Below are 19,289 nucleotides of genomic sequence, written 5' to 3'. Positions count from 1 at the left end.
TAGGGAAAAGATCAGAGCGTAATGAAGAGACTTAAGAACCCTGAACTTTTTGAAGGAAAGTCACTTTGAAACATAGCAGCAAAGCTGCTTTCTAGGTATTGCTTGGCAAGACATGGCATGTGGAGTGTGAGATAGAAGTTATAGCAGCAGAAGCATGCCGTAACTATGACATAGTGCACAGCATTGAAGAGAATGGGACCAGCATGACAGGCCATAGATCAGCTCACAAAAGTTACAGTAAAATGGGTGAGTGCTTTGTTTAGGGGCAAAATAGGTGTCTTAGATCAGGAATTTTGGCATTCCCCAGAACAGGCTGAGAACAGAAGGATACAAAGTTAGCTTAAAGCCACCATAGTTTATGCCTCTAGGCCTGTGAGGTCCATACCAAACCTCTTCTAGCTAATAGAAACAATCCCCTTGACCTGACTGAAGACTGGCTTATGCCATTGAACATCATATTGCTGTGTTTCAGAAACACAGAAACATAAAAAGATATTTCTTCCATGTCATCTTGATCTTCTCAGGGGTGCTTTGCCCATAAAACCTACATTTTGCAAGGTGGTGAGCTATGATTTCTCTAGCCTTCAGAAAAGTTAGAAAAACTGTTAACATCCACATGTTCTACTGGAAAGTCTTTTCTGCTCAGACTGCTCTTTCTAGCAGTGCTTGCTCAGTATGCCTGATGTCTCTCACAGGGAGCTTACTCTTTCTTCTCGGGGGGGATAGCGAGTGTTCAGCGTAAAGTCTTAGTATGGTAGAGTTTTGTGATGGTTTTTTTTCCCTTGTTACTCTTTAAAACCCCACATTCCTCTGTGGGATTGTGAGAAATAGAAGTCAAGAAAGTGTATTACCTGCTTAATAGCAAGGATTCATGAGCTGTCTGTTATTCCTTAATTTCTGTGGGAAATAGTTCCTTGCTTTGAAACTAGCCCCCAGGAAGAGCACAAAGTGATGTTTTCTCTGGTAGTCAGAAGTTCTGTTTTTTCAGTGAAGCACAGCTGCTGATCATGCTCCTTGAAACATTCGCTGGCTTTTTAAATAGGCTGGGACCAAGGAAATGAGCACCTTAAAAAACCCAAAAAGACCAAATCAGTGTGCTGCAGGTTTCCCCCTGCAAAAGCAAACCAGTCAGCAGTGAAACATATCCTCCTCTCTGACAGCGGAAATAATAACCACACGTATTCTCTCCACCTTACAGCTGAATGGGTGTTACTTCAGGCTGCAGTTCAAAATGACTCACATCCTTTAGTGCAAGCAGGCTCAAGATTTATTAGTACTTGAACTAAAGATCAATTTCATTTATTAGTATTAAGTTGGATAAATTTTAATTCCACTGGAGGATACAAAAAGAATAGAAAGGTTAATCACTTTTCAAAGTAGCTGTTAGGGCTGAGCCTACAATTCTGTGGTCAGGCTCCTAACCTGGCCTTTACTTCTTTCTTCAGCCTGTCACCCATAATCCGCAGTACATGCAACACTGCATTGATAGTGCTCTTAACACTGGATAGTGCTTTGACATGTCCCTTCTAGACAGTGTCCTAGTCTGGGTACCTTTCCCAGTCACAAAAATGCGTTATCTTCATTAAAATCTTGTTGGAGTGAATGAAGGCTTCTTACGATCCTCCTGAGTCAGGGAAGACAGATGTTTTGCTGAATTTCTTAATGCATAGAATCTTAAGGGGTTTTATTAAGTGCATTTATGCAGCAAATGCATAAAACCTTGTAAAACTTAAAGAATTGCATTAATAGGCCTTTACATGACAATTGTCTGCCATATTTAGATAAAAACAATATCCAGCACCTTTCCCTGTAGTCTATGTGATTTGCACATCCTTTTCCCCTCATGGAGCACAGTTCTTTTGAACAGTTTAATGTTTTATTGATACTTTAGTTTGCCAATCTTTACATAATTTAAGTTGGATTCCAGTGACTTGCTATTGACTATGCTTAGTATTCTGGTCATATTTTCTGGGGGGCATCGATATGTATCCTTCTGGGAGCACACTTGATCTTTTAGGGTCTAGGTTTGAATTGTTTGGGATTTGTTGTTTTTTTTTTTAAACTGGAATTGTTTACCTGAAATGACTTGTTGGGACCTTAAGCATCTTTCTGTGGCATAATTAATAATTACGTATAGATAAAAGACAGTAAAATTTAACAACAGGTTTGCTGATCGGGCTTAAATGCAGCTCATGTCTTGCTGTGAAGAGAAGGCTTCCTTCTAGTTTGTGTTCTTAGCTCAAGCCAGTTAATACAATTAACCTTCTGATAAGCACATTAATAGGTTTTACACTTATAAAATCAAGTCAGTGAGCCATATGCTCTTCTAATAGTGTATTTTTTGTAAAGAATTACATATTTTTACTTAAGTTAGCTATCTAGCAAGAGGTAGCAGGCTATGTTAAATTCTGTGGAAGAATTTTGAGTTCTAATCCTGCTTGCTAAACAGTTTAAAACTACACCTAACTTGCCTTCCATAGGATTTTGATTTGTGCTTCCCAGCTCAATAAAACTTGTGGTTTCTTCCTAAGGAAGCCACCCCCCTACAAAAGACAGAGATTAACTAATGGTATTTGAAAATGTTAAATCTTATCAAGCCACTGAGCAGTATTTGAAAACAAGTTAATTACCACTTACTGCTAATTTGTTACCACTTTCTCATCATCAAAATCATCTTATTTATACGGTGTCATTTGTCAGTGCTATATATACTCAGCAAAAAAAAGACTAATTGGGAGGAAAACCAGTACTTTGCATTCGAGTGTTTGAAAAGAGTGGCCAGCCGTTTGTTTTATGTAAACTCTCAGGATCCTGTCTTACCCAAGACTCTCAGGATCTCATTCAGATGTGTTAGTGCTGCTTTTAGTTTCTACCGTAAACATTTTCCATCCTACACAAGGAGAAATTACTGCGATGATCTTTGGAGGACTGTTTTGGGAAAGGATTTGGGCTAGGCTTTGTTCTTGGCAACTTTGAAACTGGAATAGTTTTTTTGTGTCTTTTCTTAACAGTCAGATAGGTGCAAAATCAATATGAAAAGAAAGAAAAGGAAAAGATATTTTCTTACACAAGTAGGAGAAAGCCAAATGCATACCCTTCTCTAATGTTTCCTCTTACTTTGATTATGCAGTCCTTTCATGTATTTTTCACTGCAGCTTCTTTTCCTTTCAGTTGTTTATGAAATAATGAGAGGAGAATATCTTAAAGAGTAGCTTTACCTACATTTTGAAAGGCATTAACACCAAAAAATTCATATGTGAGGTTAAGGGAGACAGTAACCAAAGTGAGTATTGAATTGAATATGCCAGTTATCAACAATTTTGGTAATTTTGCTTTGATCCAGTGAACTGCTTATCAGTTTTCAGCAGTTCATAAAACAATTTGGCATCATTTTAAGAACAAGTGAATTCAGGGTATCCAAGAGGTGCTGTATTGCAAAACCTGAAAATCCTATTGCCAAAATTTACTGATAAGGGCAGCAATTAAATTAACTCTGTGCATCTCTTTGGCCTGCCAGAATACAATCTTCTTGAGTTGTTCCCCTGCTGTTAAGAGCAAAGCTCAGTCTCTTGGTCATTGTGGGTGAAGAGTTCTTCGTGCTAAATACTAATTTATTTTATAGCACCAAAGATGGGCACTATCTTTACAAGCAATGGTTAGATGTCCTTTGCTCTAGGAAAGTATAATCCGAGTGTCAGATTCCACCACCTTTGCACATGTTGCAAGGTACTGTAGACTGTAAACAGTTCTATCAAAATCCCCAAAGTCATTGGAGAGTAATGTCCCTCAGCTTTTAAGCCCAGTATTAAAGATTTGCATAAAATAGAAAAACTGGCCCTAGCTAATAAATTAATAAAAAGAGTGGGAATACAGCAAGACAAGAAATTCATTTTTGAAGTAGCTGGACTTTTATCAGGCTCAGTATGGAGAATTTGTCATTTTAGTGTCATCAGGCTAAAAAAAATGGATTTTGTATATTCCACCAGGAAGCGTTAATGAAGATTCCAAACTCAGTAAGTGCAGATGAACAGAACCAACCAAAATACCAACTTTTAGGAACTTAGAGCATGTTAGAATATGGCAACTGCAAGTAGTCAAAGGAATATATATAATAAAAATGAAGTTCGAATACTAGTGATACTTATCTTTGCTCATTAATCCTGTGAAATGGAAGTGCAGATTCTTTAAGGCTCATTACTCCAAAGCAGAACAGAAAACATAAGCAAAGCTCAGTCTTCAAATAGAAAGAAAACACACCTCTTAGCTGTGGTTTGCAGACAGAGCAAGAGAGAACATTTGCCAGTAATTTTCCTCTGAAACTTATTTGTATCTGGCCCTGCTGCAGTTTTTATTCTTTAGTTTGAAAGAATAGGTTAGTATCTCTTCTTTGGTTATTTTGTGGGTCTTGTATTTTTGTCAGATAACTAGGGATCGTGCAACTTCTTCTCCTCTTACCTGTTTTTGTGAAACTTAGTGGAATTTAGAATGGGGCGGAGAGAGTAGTTGGAAGTGTCTGGCTAGCATATCTGGTTGTACAGGTATCTCTGTTGCTTGTTCTCGTCTTTATTTGAGCATATACACGCACACACCCACACACCCCTTTCTTGTATCACTGTCACTGTTTTTCAAGTGCTAGAGTTCTTGGGGAAACTATTTGATTGGATGTATTTGACTGTGTAAAATATTATAGTGAAAACCCTAATAAAAAATTGTCTTGTTTTTTCTTGCAGCAGATATGGGAGAAGAGTTTGTCAGCATGCTTACCGAACTGCTGTTTGAATTGCACGTTGCTGCTACTCCTGACAAACTTAACAAGGTTAGCACCTGTTGGTGAGGTGCTCTCTGTTTATTGGACAAAGAGGGAGGGCTTTGTTCTGAAATCTGACACAGAGCAGTACCTAGCTCGGTTCAGACAGTTCAGAAAGCAAAGTACAGGAGGGCGGGAGTAAAAGGATAAATACAGAATAGCTTTCTTAGAAGAAGTGAGATTAGTAAGTCAATACAGTTGCAATGACTGGCTCGCACAATGGGCCATGTTAGAAAGCCTTGAACCAGGGATGTCTCAGCAGAACAGAGTTCACGAGCACAGTAGATTTGGTCTTACGTGCTGGGAACAAAGGTCAGGTTCAGAATTATTTTTCTTGCTCATCATGTTTATTCTTCTGAGGGACTTCTCCAGACCTTCTTAGCAAAGTTTTGGATTTATCTCATCTAGCTTCAATCATCTAAAAGTTAGATGGCTAGAAGCTAGTCACATCACTAGTCACATTTGTACCGTCAGGCCCCTTTAAAGGTGATTCACCTGTTGATCTTCGGCTCACATGAATGTTTATCTCTAGCTACAAAGATAGACTATGGATAAGTAGCTTAGGCTTAGGTCTTAACATATTTTAATTTGACTTCATGTTAAAAAAGAGACATCATAAGTTTCCTACTAACCATAACAGTAGTCTGAAGTTGTATAAAACTTCAAGGCTTTTCCACTTTTGACCTACTTTCATGCCTGGGAAGGCAGCTGAAGATACAGTGATTTTCTATTTATTTTTCCTTTAAGAATTTAGTACATCTCTTTTACCTCTCCCATATTTTTTTTTATTTTTTTAATACCACCTTCTTATCTTTTTTATTTAGGAAAATTATTTCTGTGTAAATTCTTTTGGAAGGTACTTCATAAAGCTGAAATATTAGTAACTTTGGTATTAATGTCAACTCTCTGTGTTGGTTAGGAATATCATACCTGTAGAGGAATTATCCCTGGCTGATCCATCTTTATGCAGTCAGAAATGCTTTTCCCTACAGTTTCTTAAATGCACACTTGACTAAATGCCATGCAGAAGCTTGATATGTTTAAACTTCTGAATGTAAAAGGGAGTAATTAAATGTATTGTTAATTACTGTTCAGGAACATCATTTGATATTCCCTTTTTGACCTGAACTTTGGGGTTGGGTTCTTTCTTTGACAGGCTAGGAAAAAAGCTCATGAATGGCTGGAAAAAGCCAGTTTTTCCACCCCAGTAGACATAGAAGAGAAGCTAAAAGAAAAACCTGGAGATCCTGGTGAAGAAAAGACTGAAAAAGAAGATAAAATTGACAGTGATAAAACAGAAGTAGATAAAAACAAAACTGTGGAGGTAAGATAGCTTTTCGAGGACAAGTTTCATTAAACAAGTTGTCATACTTTGATAAGATTACTTCTTTATCTTTGTGTGTTGGTTTTATATGTTGTCCTTATTTTTTAAACTCATGGAAGTATTAAGAAGTATTACCGTATAACTATTCACTGTAGACCCAATAGGAAACTAACTTACATAAATATTTTTACTGTTAGTCTGTTCCCAGAAGTAAATATCAAAGTAGTAGGTCCTCTGCCTATCACATTGTTTTTATTTTTCTATATCTATGTTTTTGTGTGTTGCATTACACAACATACAGTGAGCTGAGGGATTCTGTGGTGTAATGTCGATAGCACATTGAAAGTCATATCTCAGCATTCCTTGGCATCTCTTTCTCCCAGTGACAATACATGGAAAAAATTCTCGAACTTTACTTAAACTCTTAAACTGTATAAATCACAAACAGACAAAACAGAAATATTATTTAGGCAACTCCCAAGTGTTCACTCCCTTTATGAAAGATAGCTCTTAAGGCTAAAAGTATTGTGTCTGTTTAGACAACCCTTCTTGTTGATAAGGTTAATTGTGATTGAATGTTTTATGCCAAGTTATAACAATATTAAATGTTGTTGGTATCTTTGTCAAGACTTTTTGAATGAATTCTAATAAAGAAATTATCTATCGCGTTTCCTTACAAAAAAGCTCCAAAGAAGGAGACAGAGTTGCACGGTATATATTACAGATTTTTATGCGATTGCAGATTTTCAGCTGGCATCAGCTTGTGAAAGCTGTAATGCCATAGTGCTAGACAGAGTTTTTTATCATTGCTGATAAAAGCCACTTTTTTATTCTGGAGATTCCTCTGAGGGATGACAATACTTTTGGCTCCATATGAAAGTAATTATGACTTCTTCTAGAGTTAAGGGATCTTTGTATTTGTTAGGACTAGGTTTAAAAGTGCTATGTTAGGAAATCTGAGAGCCTGACCTAGTTCCCATCCAAATAAATGGTAGACTTGTTCTTACTAATTTTTCAGGATAAGTATAAGGTCTGTATTTTATAATCTGTGGATATTTCATTTTCCAGTATTGTTTGGGAGGATGACATTACGGCTGATATTACCTCACTATGTATGTGGTGGAATTTCCAATTGGGGCGGCGAGGGCTCCTATGTTTCAAATTCTTTTGTATGTATACATCTATATGTATATTTATCAGTGTTGTTATTACTGATTATATTATTCCCTGGTTTTAATTTAAGGAAATCTACGTGCTGTCCATTGAAAGTCTGGCTGAGGTGACTGCTCGTTGTATTGAACAACTTCATAAGGTAGCAGAATTAATTCTACATGGGCAGGAAGTAGAAAAAACAGCTCAAGATCAAGCAAAAGTACTGACAAAGTGAGTATTATGTACTTCATATTTGAACATTTGACATTTGCTTAAAACTCATGAAGTTCCGTTCAGCTTTTGGCACTTGAAGGCACAGTAATTTCATGGATCAACAAACAGCATTGGCTTTAGGGGTCCTGGTGCTATATTTTCTCATGTAATCAAGTTACATAGGCTACCTGTCATTTTTTTGACACAGCTAACATATGTATGTTTACAAAAACATGACTTATTCACAGGCTGAAAGTTGTTTCTGCTTCAGCTAGTGAATGTACATGCTCATTGGGTTGCATTTCCTGTTCACTCTGCAAAAGATACTGTGCTAGCACATACAGAATTTGCTTTTGGAGTGCATAATGCAGTCTTACTATTGGCCAATAGAGTTTCATTATCTAGTGTTTACCTGCCAAAAATATACAAAAATCAATCTGTAGTTCTAAACTATAAGACCACATTTGTCAGCAACTTCATAGTAAACCATGACAAAACATACATAAATTAAGAAGCCAGTTTATCTAGTGGGACTCAAAATTCAGATCTCAAGCTCTCTGTAGTAATCAATTCTACTGATTCCAGTGGGTTTTGACATTAAAATGTTGTAAGCACTTGAGTCCTAAGTAAGTAAATTATTAAAGCAAGTGTTTATCCTTAGGAGTGCTAGTAACAATGGCAAAGTCCATAGGAACACTTCAGTCTAAAACAAAGTACTTGAACAAGTATTTTTCCGAATTAGAGCTAAGGTATGGTGCACCTTGCAGGATGAGATTCTATATGATGCACTTGTGAATGTTTAGCAAAACAGTGAAAGATCTAGGAATAGAACTAGATCTCCTTGTTCTCTTGTATTTTAACCACAAGGGTACTTCCTCTTTTAGTACAGAGTAGATGTTTTATTGCTTAGATAGGAAACGTCTCACTGTCCTCATTAAAGTTTGATTTATTTCTACCGGTATTTCTAGAAGTTGTGTTGCTGCAATCATCAGAAGTTTAGAATTGAAAAAAATTGAAACATTGCCCTACCAAAAAAGACTAGCATTTGAGCCAACGTGACATCATTTTGCTACTGTAGTCAGCAATGGATTTTTCAGTTGTCCTGGTTTCAGCTGGGATAGAGTTAATTGTCTTCCTAGTAGCTGGTATGGTGCCATGTTTTTGAGTTAGGTATGAGAAGAATGTTTGTAACACTGATGTTTTCAGTTGTTGCGAAGTAATGTTTAGTCTAAAGTCAAGGATTGTTCAGCTTCCCATGCCCAGCCAGCAAGAAGGCTGGAGGGGCACAAGAAGTTGGGAGAGGACACAGCCAGGACAGCTGACTGAAAGTGGCCAAAGAGTATTCCATACTGTGTGACATCACATCTAATATATAAACTGGGGGGAGTGGGGGCGGGAGGATCGCCGATCAAGGACTAACTGGGCGTCGATCGGTGGGTGGTGAGCAGTTGCATTGTGCATTATTTGTATATTCCAATCCTTTTATTATCACTGTTGTCATTTTATTAGTGTTACCATTATCATTATCATTATTAGTTTCTTCTTTTCTGTTCTATTAAACTGTTCTTATCTCAAGCCATGAGTTTTACTTCTTTTCCCAGTTTTCTCCCCCATCCCACTGCGGGGGTGGGGGGTGGGGAAGTGAGTGAGCGGCTGCATGGTGCTTAGTTGTTTGGCTGGGGTTAAACCATGACATCAGTGGAGGAATATAAAAACTATACCATGAACAAAATCTACCCCAAAATATTTAAAAAATTACTAGAAGCAAAATTGCCTTAAGAACATTCTTGGCTTCTAAGATGAAGTGTGTGCTTGGGACAGTCATAGGGGTTTTATCCGTTGACAGGACAAGAATGTATTTTTATATTTGTCTCTTTTTTTTTAAACCAGTTTAACAAGTGCCATGTGCAATGAAGTTTCATCTTTATCAAAGAAGTTTTCTGATTCTTTAACAGCAGCTGGGGTAAGATAACAGCATTTTCTGTAGCATTTGGGCTTTTTTAAACATAGTTAACTTCTTGAAACAGAAATTATTACCCAAGTCCAGTGGCTTTACATGAGGTACCAGCAAAGAGAGCACTTCTTTCCTCAGATCAACAGCACAGAGCATTTTTACAGGAGATTCCCTGTTGCAGAGCAAGTTTATAAGGCTTGATAGACTGCAATGTGTCCCTTGCCTTCTAAAAATCTCTCTTTCTAGATACCATTTCCCATTTTTCCTGATTACCACATAGCATTTCTTATCTTCTCATGCTGAAAGGGCCCCACATTTGAAGTCCCACAACTTGATGATATTCTCTTCTCCTACTCAGCCTATCCCTTTTGAATGTATTTGTGTAAAAGTCATTACCAGATAACACTTCCAGTACCTTAAGATAGTTTCACGAGCTCTCTTCTTAGGCTTTGCTAAATCCCCTGGCCTAGGGTCACTATGCTTTTAAAAGGTTTAAGAGATTAGAAAATCTGTTTGGTTGTCCATCTTTAAAAAAATCACTCTGTCTTGTATCTCAAAATATTCCATTTAGGAACATCCATTTATCCATGAACATCTTTGCTAGAAGTAGTATCCTGCTTTTCAAGATGTTTCAAAGATGACTGACATCTGAGTATTCTAGCAGGATCCAGAGGCAAAAATTGCGCTGTTGCTGAAATTGTTCTGTAAACGTCAGAGAAGAACAAACTCTGGCTCTCCTGATTACTCCATGAAAACGTGAATGTACATCAAAGGAAAATTTCCCAGTTCTCCCATGAGCTCTTCCAGCACATCTCTGAGCAGTTTTTTCAGAGTTATTTGTAGAGAACATGATTTATGGGGTTGCTTTTATTCTGAATAATTTACATTCCTTCCCATTACTCTAGGAGAAACTGCTTATTTTGCATTTTGGGATTGTAGTTTAGCATATCTTTGTGTGCCACTTGCAATAAATACGTGCACAGACATATAAAAATAAATTGCATATGAAATATTAAGCTGGCCCAGATCAGAAAATTGGGAACTAAAGCTTTCATAAGCATTGCACTAGTTTTTTTTCTTATCAACTCTGTACTCAGTTTTTAGGACCAGATTGCTTTTGTGGACATTTGTGTGGACACATAAGAAATTGAGCAGAAAGACACTTCCCATTTCCAAAATACTCTCTAGAAGAGAATTTTAGTAGGGCAGCCTGGTGATCTTTATGTGGTGTCCCATCCATGTAAGCTTTTGGAGGAAGATGTGGGCCTTCTGCTCACCATAATCAGTAGGAAATTAAGGAGCACCTGTCATACAAGACCGTAGAAAATCTACATCTCCCTGCATGTCCCAGTGGTTCAACTTCCTCCTTAACCTGCCAACAGTACCCGGGTTCACAAACACATTCCACTATCCTGCAAAGTCCATTAACTCCTGGGAAACTGAGAAATGGCTTAGAACAGAAAATACTGGTTTTTTCAAACATAGTGCCATCCCTATAGTTCTATCTGTATAATTCAGACATTAGTTGTAATGCTGGCTGTACACATAGTCTGTAATGTTGGTGATGTTTCTGAGTGAGCGGTAGTGCAGAAGTAAGAAATAACAGCTTTGCTTGCTATGCAAGATTTCTTTCAAACTTTAACTTATTGATTCATACAATCAATAGTATTTAATTGATACTGCTCTCTATCTGTTTCAGTTTATTGACAATCAACTAAACAGTGCGCTTTGTAATGGATTTTCTAGTAACTGACAGTAAAATTGCTCTTCTTTTCTCTAACCATCTTCCCTTTGTTCTGCCATCTTTCTCCAAACTAAAATTAAGGTGTTTCATGTTTCTTTAAATCTGTAATATGAAGGCTACAAGGTTGAAAGTGGAAACCCTTCAGTTAAATTAATCAGTATTGTGTTTCCTTTGTTCTAATGAAGTCCACCGTTCAGTATTGAAAGCAAGCAACTCTTGCTGGAGGTTACTGTCATTCAAAAAAAACACAATGCAAAGAACAGTGGGAATAAAAAAAAGGAAAGAACTTCTGCCATTTTAGAAAGCAGAGAAGCTGATGAATCTTGGTTTTCTAGCCTCTAGTAGTGTCACTACTCATTGTACCCATCTTTATTCCTATCTGGTAGTTGACAAAAATGCTACGCGTGCTGAGCAATGTTTACTGGCCAGCCTGCATTGTCCAGCTCAACATATGCTGCCTCCAGTCTGGGGATCCAAGTTTCACCTGTTTTTTCTTCTGTAAGGGAGCTAATCTGGGCCTTTCATTTCCTCCTAACCACAGACATTTGTGAAACTTCTAAGAACTTAATTTTCCTTCTGACCTGTATTTTTCCTTCTTGTTTCCTTGAAAATGAGCAAGGCGTTAAAAAATTTGGGGGACACTGACTGACAGATGGACAGACAATGTCATCACATAAATCTCACATCCATAGGAAACCAGGCAATTTGAAACTCTGGTATATGAATTTATGAAAAAGTAAAACCCAGGGCCTGTCTTAGCTCATTGTACTCAGTGACAGAAATACATAGGGTCTACTGAAGTGTGTATGAAATGTAGACACAGTTATCAGGAATACTGTGATAAACAGTCTGAATAAGAATCAAGGTGAAGCAAGACCTTTATAGAATTCATAAAAACACTTTTCAGATATCAGTATATTTTTGTTAAATGTATTTCTTGTCCTGGCATTTCATTCGATTTTCTGGTTTACAGAGCAGTATGAAGGCAGAGGTTCTTAACCCCATCATCAACCGTGTGCTATTAGAGGTAAGCTTTCACTTTTTTCACATTAGGAAATGTTCTAGTAAAATGATTTTGAAATGAAACAATCGCATTTATGTCTGAAGAAAGAACTATATAAAAAGTAATGACAGTATCATTCTGGCTGTTCAGTGCCAGCTCATAAACCTCTCATTTCTGTGTTCAGCCTCTCCCACGAATACTACAGTAGTAATATTGCATTTCCTGAGGATTCTTAAGAACTGTATGACTGAAGTGAGACTGGCGAGCTCTTAAATTCTGCTGCTGTATTGGTCAGAGCACAGCAGACAGTTTGCAATGTGCTGTTTAGCCCTTTTGTAACCTATTCACAAGTTGCCCGGGATAAGTCTATTATTACTGTTCCATTACCCAAATACTGCAAAGTATTTCTGATTCACAGATAGTTTCAGACTATTCTTTTCTTTAAAATTGAGTTGCAGGTATGCTACAGTGCTTCCCATCCATGGGCATTTAGATTTCTACAAAGATTCACAGTCTAGCAGCAGGCTTGGTCAGCACATGGATAACCATGTGTCAGACATCACCAAAATGTTTGTGAGTGATTTATTAGACACCATGATCTATGAGTGACCTCTTCTTTTAAACACCATGAGCTATTCTTCATCAGAAAAGCACAGTGAGTAAAATGTGCCTCATTTTTACCAAGAAGAGGTCAAGAGGGAGTAATATGCTCATAAAGTACTAAAATGTGTACTATCTGCAACATGAATTCTTGTAACTCTGCTAATTAGATCACGCTTCTCTTTAAACATAAATAAACATATAGTAGTGACTACAAATTGTCATTCTGTATCTAATAGCTGTGTTCCCTTAAAAATGAGGAAAAGATTGTTTTACAATAAGCAATTTTGCACTGAATTAACAATATCTTTAACAATAATAATGGAAAGTTGAATAGAGCTGTAGTAAAGGTTACTATACGGTTCCTTTTGTTATAGGGTAAATTTGCTGTTACAGCTGACATATCTTTCTGTGCTCCAGATATTGCAAAATCTGGGAATGTCCAGAATTATGGAGTACAAGGTTTTGTACCTCTTAAATCCTGTATTTGTATACAAATATGTATTAGTACAGCCTAGGTTCATGGAGAATTAAAAGCTGCTATACCGTTCAGTATTAGAAATTCCAAAAACAGTACTACATGTTAGAACCATTGTAATAATTCAAATTGCTAATTTCAGTGACACTTCTTCCACCTACAGCAAATTCAAAATTAGTTCTGTTGATGGAAAGACTAGCTGGTTTGTATTTAAAAAGTCAAATCTACTTCTGAACACCGTGGCATTTTATTCTACTCACATTACAAACAAAACTGTCCAAGAGTTCAAACTGAGGGGAAATCAGATTTTTTTATAGTGATTCAGGCTATCCTTGTTAGCCTGAAACTGTTGCAATTCATCATTTTTGTTATCTACAGATTGTGAAATCTTGTGTGAATATATATGCTAATATAACATGATGCAGATGTAAAAAAAGTAAAGTGTATTTAAAAAGTAAAATGTAATTCCTGAAATACATGACAGCTATACTGATGAACCATGTTTTCTCTCCCCATTAGGGTTGCAACAGTACTACTTATATTCAGGATGCTTTCCAGCTATTGCTTCCAGTTCTACAAATTTCACATATCCAGACCAGTTGTTTGAAAGCACAAGAGTGACAGTTTCCCAGCAGTTGTCACCACTGGGCTTAACAGAAACCACAGACCTAATGTCTTTAATGTACGCAGATAGAAGAGATGGTATGAGAGATGTCTGGACACTTAGAGTCCTTTGAAGACACTAAACGCGGTTTTGCACATACAATATTGAACAACATTTTAAAACTCTTCCAGACTTTTAGACATTAGCAGTAGTTAGCAAAGTGACTAATTTCTTTTCCATTAGAGCATATCCTTTGCATTAATTTAAACTGAAGTTTATTGATATTAGCATTGACTTAAATACAGATTCTAAATGTTACCCTTTCAGTTGTAGACGAAGTATGAAGCGAATTAGAATGTAATTTTTTTTAAAACATTTCAGCCCAAATGACCATTTCTATTGTTTGCCTCCTAACTGTCAGTTAAAAATGTGTATTTCAAAAGTTGGTTTCAATATTTAATTTTAGCCAACATGAACAAATTATCAGTGTTGTGCTTGTTAAATATTATTTAGAGTAGCAAATAACATCATAATAATATGTACCACTTACATAACACTTTGTGTTGAAAGAGTTGTACAGTAGTAGGTATTAACATAACTAAATGAAAATTATGGAGTTTATGCATTATGAATTATACTGAAAAGAAATTTTCTGAGCCAGTTAAGAGTACGGGTAAAGCTCTGTATTTGCTGACCCATAGTTTTATATTCATTTATGTCTATTTCTTAATTCCAATGGCTGAACAACATTGCAGGCCAAATTAATCTTTTTAATATGCAAAGAATAGAAAATTTCCCTTTTGTTTGGCAATTGAAACACCTCCAAAATAATCTCCTCTCAGATGAGTTACCCAGGTTAGCACCTTGTAGGGTTTCATTTGGGCTCTAAACATTATGACCCTTTTTATCAAATGGAGTTACTGATACTGACAATACAGAAATACAGTTTTGGGGCATAGAAAAGAAGTGTGGAAAGAAGTTATGAGAGAATTGCTTTGGGTGGGGAGGTCACATATCAGAGCAATCACCTTTTCTCTGAGGCAGTAGCTAGACAGACCATAACTGAGCAGCAGGAATGACGTTTTGTAATAACACTAGCAACCATGATAATTTGTCCATATCCTTAGCTTAAAATCCTGAGCTGTGAACCTCAGGATTTGTTTAGGCTAGTTTACCTTGTAGACAGGAAGAACCTTCCAATATTTTATGTAGCCTGTTCTCCTGGGTTTTCATTGTTTATTACGTTTCTTTCAGCTATTTTGTATTTTTTCCTCTTGATACTCATTAATTGTATTTAACTGCTTTTTAATTGTAGTTGACATCTGAATATGTGTAATCATAGAAGCATAGTTCATACATCATAAAAATAATGAAATAGAGCATGAGGAAATACTATCCTGTTTTTTAGAAAAGAGAAACCATGTATCTGCTTTGTACATGGTAACTTTTTCGAGTCCAAATAAGAGAGGACAGAAAGGTGTGTTTGTGTCTTTCTTACACTATTGTGGTCCCTGTTCTGCTGTCACACACATTGTGACTTCTCTGTTTTTAGATTTGACATACCTTTCTGGGTAAGTAGAAGGGGTACAGTCTTCAAGTCCACTTGCGCAGAATGTAAAAACAAAACTTACAGCAATGTGAACAAAAATAAGAAAGCCGCTTGGCAGCTGAAAAGGCAAACAAAGCTTGACATTCATTGCTATTTACGCCCTATTGCACAGCTAACATTACCTCAACATGGGAGAAAGCAGGACACAGGAAAATGCAAGCGGTAAGCAGGCTCACTAGCCCAAAGGTAGGATGCAGCTCCCACCAACCGTTACATCCACGACACTTCTGTCTGGCATTGCTTTATTTCTGAAAGCGTCATTTCAAAAGTGCATTACAAAATAATGTTCTGTTGATGCAAAACATTCCATCTCTGGCTTCTACACTTTGAGGGGAATAAGCGGACTCTTCTCTACTAGTCCTTTCTGGCTGCTGGAAGAGACACACGCTTGTACTTACTTGACCAGGTGTCATTCTTGTATATGCACTTTGACCCAGCAGAACAACTCCTCAGTGCGGATGACTGAGGACCGTGTACTTGCTCCATATACTTGATCGTGAGCAGTTTCCAGTTTTAAAGATCTGGACACCAGTGAAAGCATTCAGTAGCTTGTAAAAAGGCCTATTTGTTTAAAGCAGTTTTTTCTGTTGTTCTATGCTGGCAAGCAGAATATAATACCTGGTTAAAAGCTTGTTTATTTTTCAGACAAAGACTGTCAAGAAAAGTCTAGTGTTTTCACCTATCAGTCATTACATCCTGGATTTATTCTTACTTTAATTCGGTCATTATTTTTCATCAAGAAACCTTTCTGTCCACATTGGAGTACAGCTCTGCGTCAGGTATCTGTAAAATGCCAAATCCGTGTTAATGCCAAATGAGTCATAGAACATAGCAATAGCTGTTTCATATTGTTCCTGTGCCAAGTTAATGTTTTCAGACATAAATGAATTTAGTTACTTTTTCATACGGATCTTTTTTTTTTCCTCTGAAATGCAGTGCAGAATATGTAGTGTTAAACCTGTCAGAAAAATGTGTTGACTGATAGTGGTGCCTTTTAGCAGAGGCTGAACAATATAGTATTAGAAGCCTCAGGCAATAATGTTTGAAATCATTGAGGGGTGTTCTTAAGACAAAGATTGCTTGTCTGAGATATTCCTTACTGGAGGTTTCACTGTCTTGCTTAAATTATGCAGGTATTGAATAAAGTACCTTACGCTGAAGTAAAAGAAGCTATAAAAAATAATGTGGCGACTTGAAATATTTACATCCATACAACGTGGGAAGGGAAGTAGGGCAGAATATGAGCATAGGGATACTCCATCTGATCTCAGATGCAGTCATCTTGTCCTAGGAAAACTGAATGTTATATCTTTAAATCAATTTCAGGTAAATAATATTTCGGTAGAAAAGTACTATGTGGATGTAACCAGAATATTTTGGTCACGCTGGTTTGTATTTTTCCATCAGTCAAATAAATCATTTGAGATATTGAACTGCGACAGTATACTGAAAAAAGAATGTTTTGAAGAATAATGTGTTGGGAGGATGTACTCAGTGAAGTCTTTCACTTTCTAATTTTGCGAATTACCTTTGGAATGATGAGTGTGATTTTACTGAGAGTCTGACAAAAACGGATGTTGCCTTAAACTTTTAAGGAAGAGTGTTCTTTGTTTCATCACCACCTTTTTCCAGGTCAGTACGCTGAGTGTGCCTTGGCACACCTTTTTATGCAGAGGCAAAGGAGGCAGGCTTTTGCACTCACTAAGTTAAAAAATTTATCAAGATGAAACCTAAAACAATGTCTGCATACATACAACCTTGCCGATGATCCATTATTACAGGTCATCACTGAAGGATGAGCTAGAAGTAAATTAGACAAGTTATTTCTGTATTTGTATATTAAAGGTATTTGCTGCCTTTTTTTTTTTTTTTTTAGGCAAAGAAAACAAAGCAAGCTGTAAGTTGTTTGCTGCTTTTTAGGGTATAGTCTATTAGTGTGTAAACATCTTTTCCCCATGATTTGCTCGTACACACCAGCATCCATTTCTTGAGACAGCTAAACAAAAGAACTGTCTCTTCCACTTTTTTCATGCTGCTTAGATCATGCACTGAAGCCATTAATGTCTTCCTCCGAAATGTGCCTCAATCATATAATACAAAACCACAGTCATTACAAGTTGAGATGATTTTTAATGATGTTTCCAGTGTCACCCACCAGTTAGGATTCATAACAACTTTAATGAGTCTGAAATGCCACAGTATTTTGAGCAACAAATACAGATTTTCACCTTTTTTCCGATTCACGGAAGTGTTTTTATCACAGAAGCAGTCACCCAGCTCATAGGATTATCTTTGAGACATTCCAATTCTATTTCAGATGACAGCCCTGTCCTTTCTGTTAGTCTCAAAAGAATGTAAAGAGTAGAAAAGGACTTTCCTGAGTTCTTTTTAAAACCATCTCAGAGCACGGCTTAACATGACACCATCAGTCAGTCTGACCTACTTTGAAATTCGTACGGTCTGACTGGAAAGCCCTCTGGACTTCAAACACTTTTTCCGTCTCGGGTGAACCTTTGTTGCTGAAGCTACTTTTAGTGTGCGACCTGTACATTTTCCATGCTCTGACTCCTGTTTCAGCATTCATAGTATTGACGGTGTGCAGTTTTAGAATTAAAAAGAACTGAAAATAAAAATGTCAAAAATTGAGCTGTATTAAAAAGATGGGAGAGGGAAAAAGATTTTTAAAGAAAAAAAGGACATGCTCTCTGGAAATAGGAACAATTTTCAAGGTTGTATTAGAGAAAAGGCACTCTCAAAGAATTTTTTAGCATTTTTCAGAATAAACAAGAGATGACATCTGATTAGTTCCAGCGGAACTGGAATAATGGCACTTCTGAAGTAAAACGAAAATCTGCATGAACTTATAGGAAGCAAGTCAAAGATAAGAACATTCAAAGAGGAATAGCTCCAAGGAAAGATGACAGCTAATTTGATCACTCTGGATCTGCAGTGCTCATTCTCCCTTTATGGCCTGCACCCCAAATGTCCCTGAGCACACATCTGCTAAGAACTCCTTATTAGTCTCCCCACTTTGATCTCCTTTTCACAGCTTCCCTTTACAGTCTTTGGAGGAGTTGCTCTAACAGACTGGGAGCAGAGCACTAGCTATTCATTCTGCCTTTCAAACATTTTACCCAAGGAGTGAAAGAATATTTCCTGTATAACCCTACAACAATGTGCAAAAGGAGTCTAAAAAAACTGCAGCAAAGACTAATAATTCTTAGTGAGCTGAATTTGCTGCTGCTGTAGAGGGAGGCGTGAAGACATTACTTAAACAAATGCGTGCTATTTCTCTTCTGCACTACAGGGTTGAGGCTGGAGGGTGTTCAACAAAAGGTGCCAATTCTGGAGTCAGACAGTGTCACCTAAATGAAAGCCAGAACACTGGGTAATTCAAACAATTTTTAAGCACCTTCAGAAGCCTCTCAACCCATTTACTAGACTTGGAAAAATGCAATCCTACTCTTCCTGCCCTCTTGCTTACCTCAGACACTGTATCAGCAGCTTATACGATGCTGGTGTTTAAGGTGCCTTTCCTCCAGTTCCCTCACCAGTTCTGCTCTGTGTCTGTTTCACACATCTGCATTCCGTATGCCATCAGTTCTGCCTTCCCCACCAGTTTTATTCACCCCACTCTCCTCCACCTTCATGTCTCCTTCCCCCTGCTGGTTTCGGAGGTTCTTCCCTCCTGCCCATCATCTTGTGCTTGAGAGGCTGCGCCAGGAACCTTTTTCTCCTCGTGTTCAGTTTTGAAAAAGCCAGAGGTGAAGACAAGGGGTTAAGAAGACATGTGAAGAGAGA

General features: G+C 37.2%; 1 protein-coding gene across 2 annotated transcripts in view; it reads left to right on the top strand.

Moving 5' to 3' along the window:
• Positions 1 to 16,927, top strand: part of FAM114A1 (family with sequence similarity 114 member A1) — a 38,217-nt gene extending 21,290 nt beyond the window's left edge. The window contains exons 9-14 of one of the 2 annotated variants that reach the window (XM_069791849.1): positions 4,734 to 4,816; positions 5,964 to 6,131; positions 7,375 to 7,514; positions 9,387 to 9,459; positions 12,168 to 12,221; positions 13,795 to 16,927. In XM_069791849.1, coding sequence (XP_069647950.1) covers positions 4,734 to 4,816; positions 5,964 to 6,131; positions 7,375 to 7,514; positions 9,387 to 9,459; positions 12,168 to 12,221; positions 13,795 to 13,896 — 620 coding nt within the window. In that variant the 3' untranslated portion in view covers positions 13,897 to 16,927. Of the gene's footprint in view, positions 1 to 4,730; positions 4,817 to 5,963; positions 6,132 to 7,374; positions 7,515 to 9,386; positions 9,460 to 12,167; positions 12,222 to 13,794 lie in introns of both variants that reach the window. The other variant, XM_069791841.1, reaches the window with a different exon arrangement.
• The last annotated feature ends 2,362 nt before the right edge of the window (positions 16,928 to 19,289 follow it).

This window comes from Haliaeetus albicilla, chromosome 1 (genome assembly GCF_947461875.1).
Source record: "Haliaeetus albicilla chromosome 1, bHalAlb1.1, whole genome shotgun sequence".
Classification (NCBI taxonomy): domain Eukaryota; kingdom Metazoa; phylum Chordata; class Aves; order Accipitriformes; family Accipitridae; genus Haliaeetus; species Haliaeetus albicilla.
This window is presented reverse-complemented; position numbering and strand designations above follow the sequence as displayed.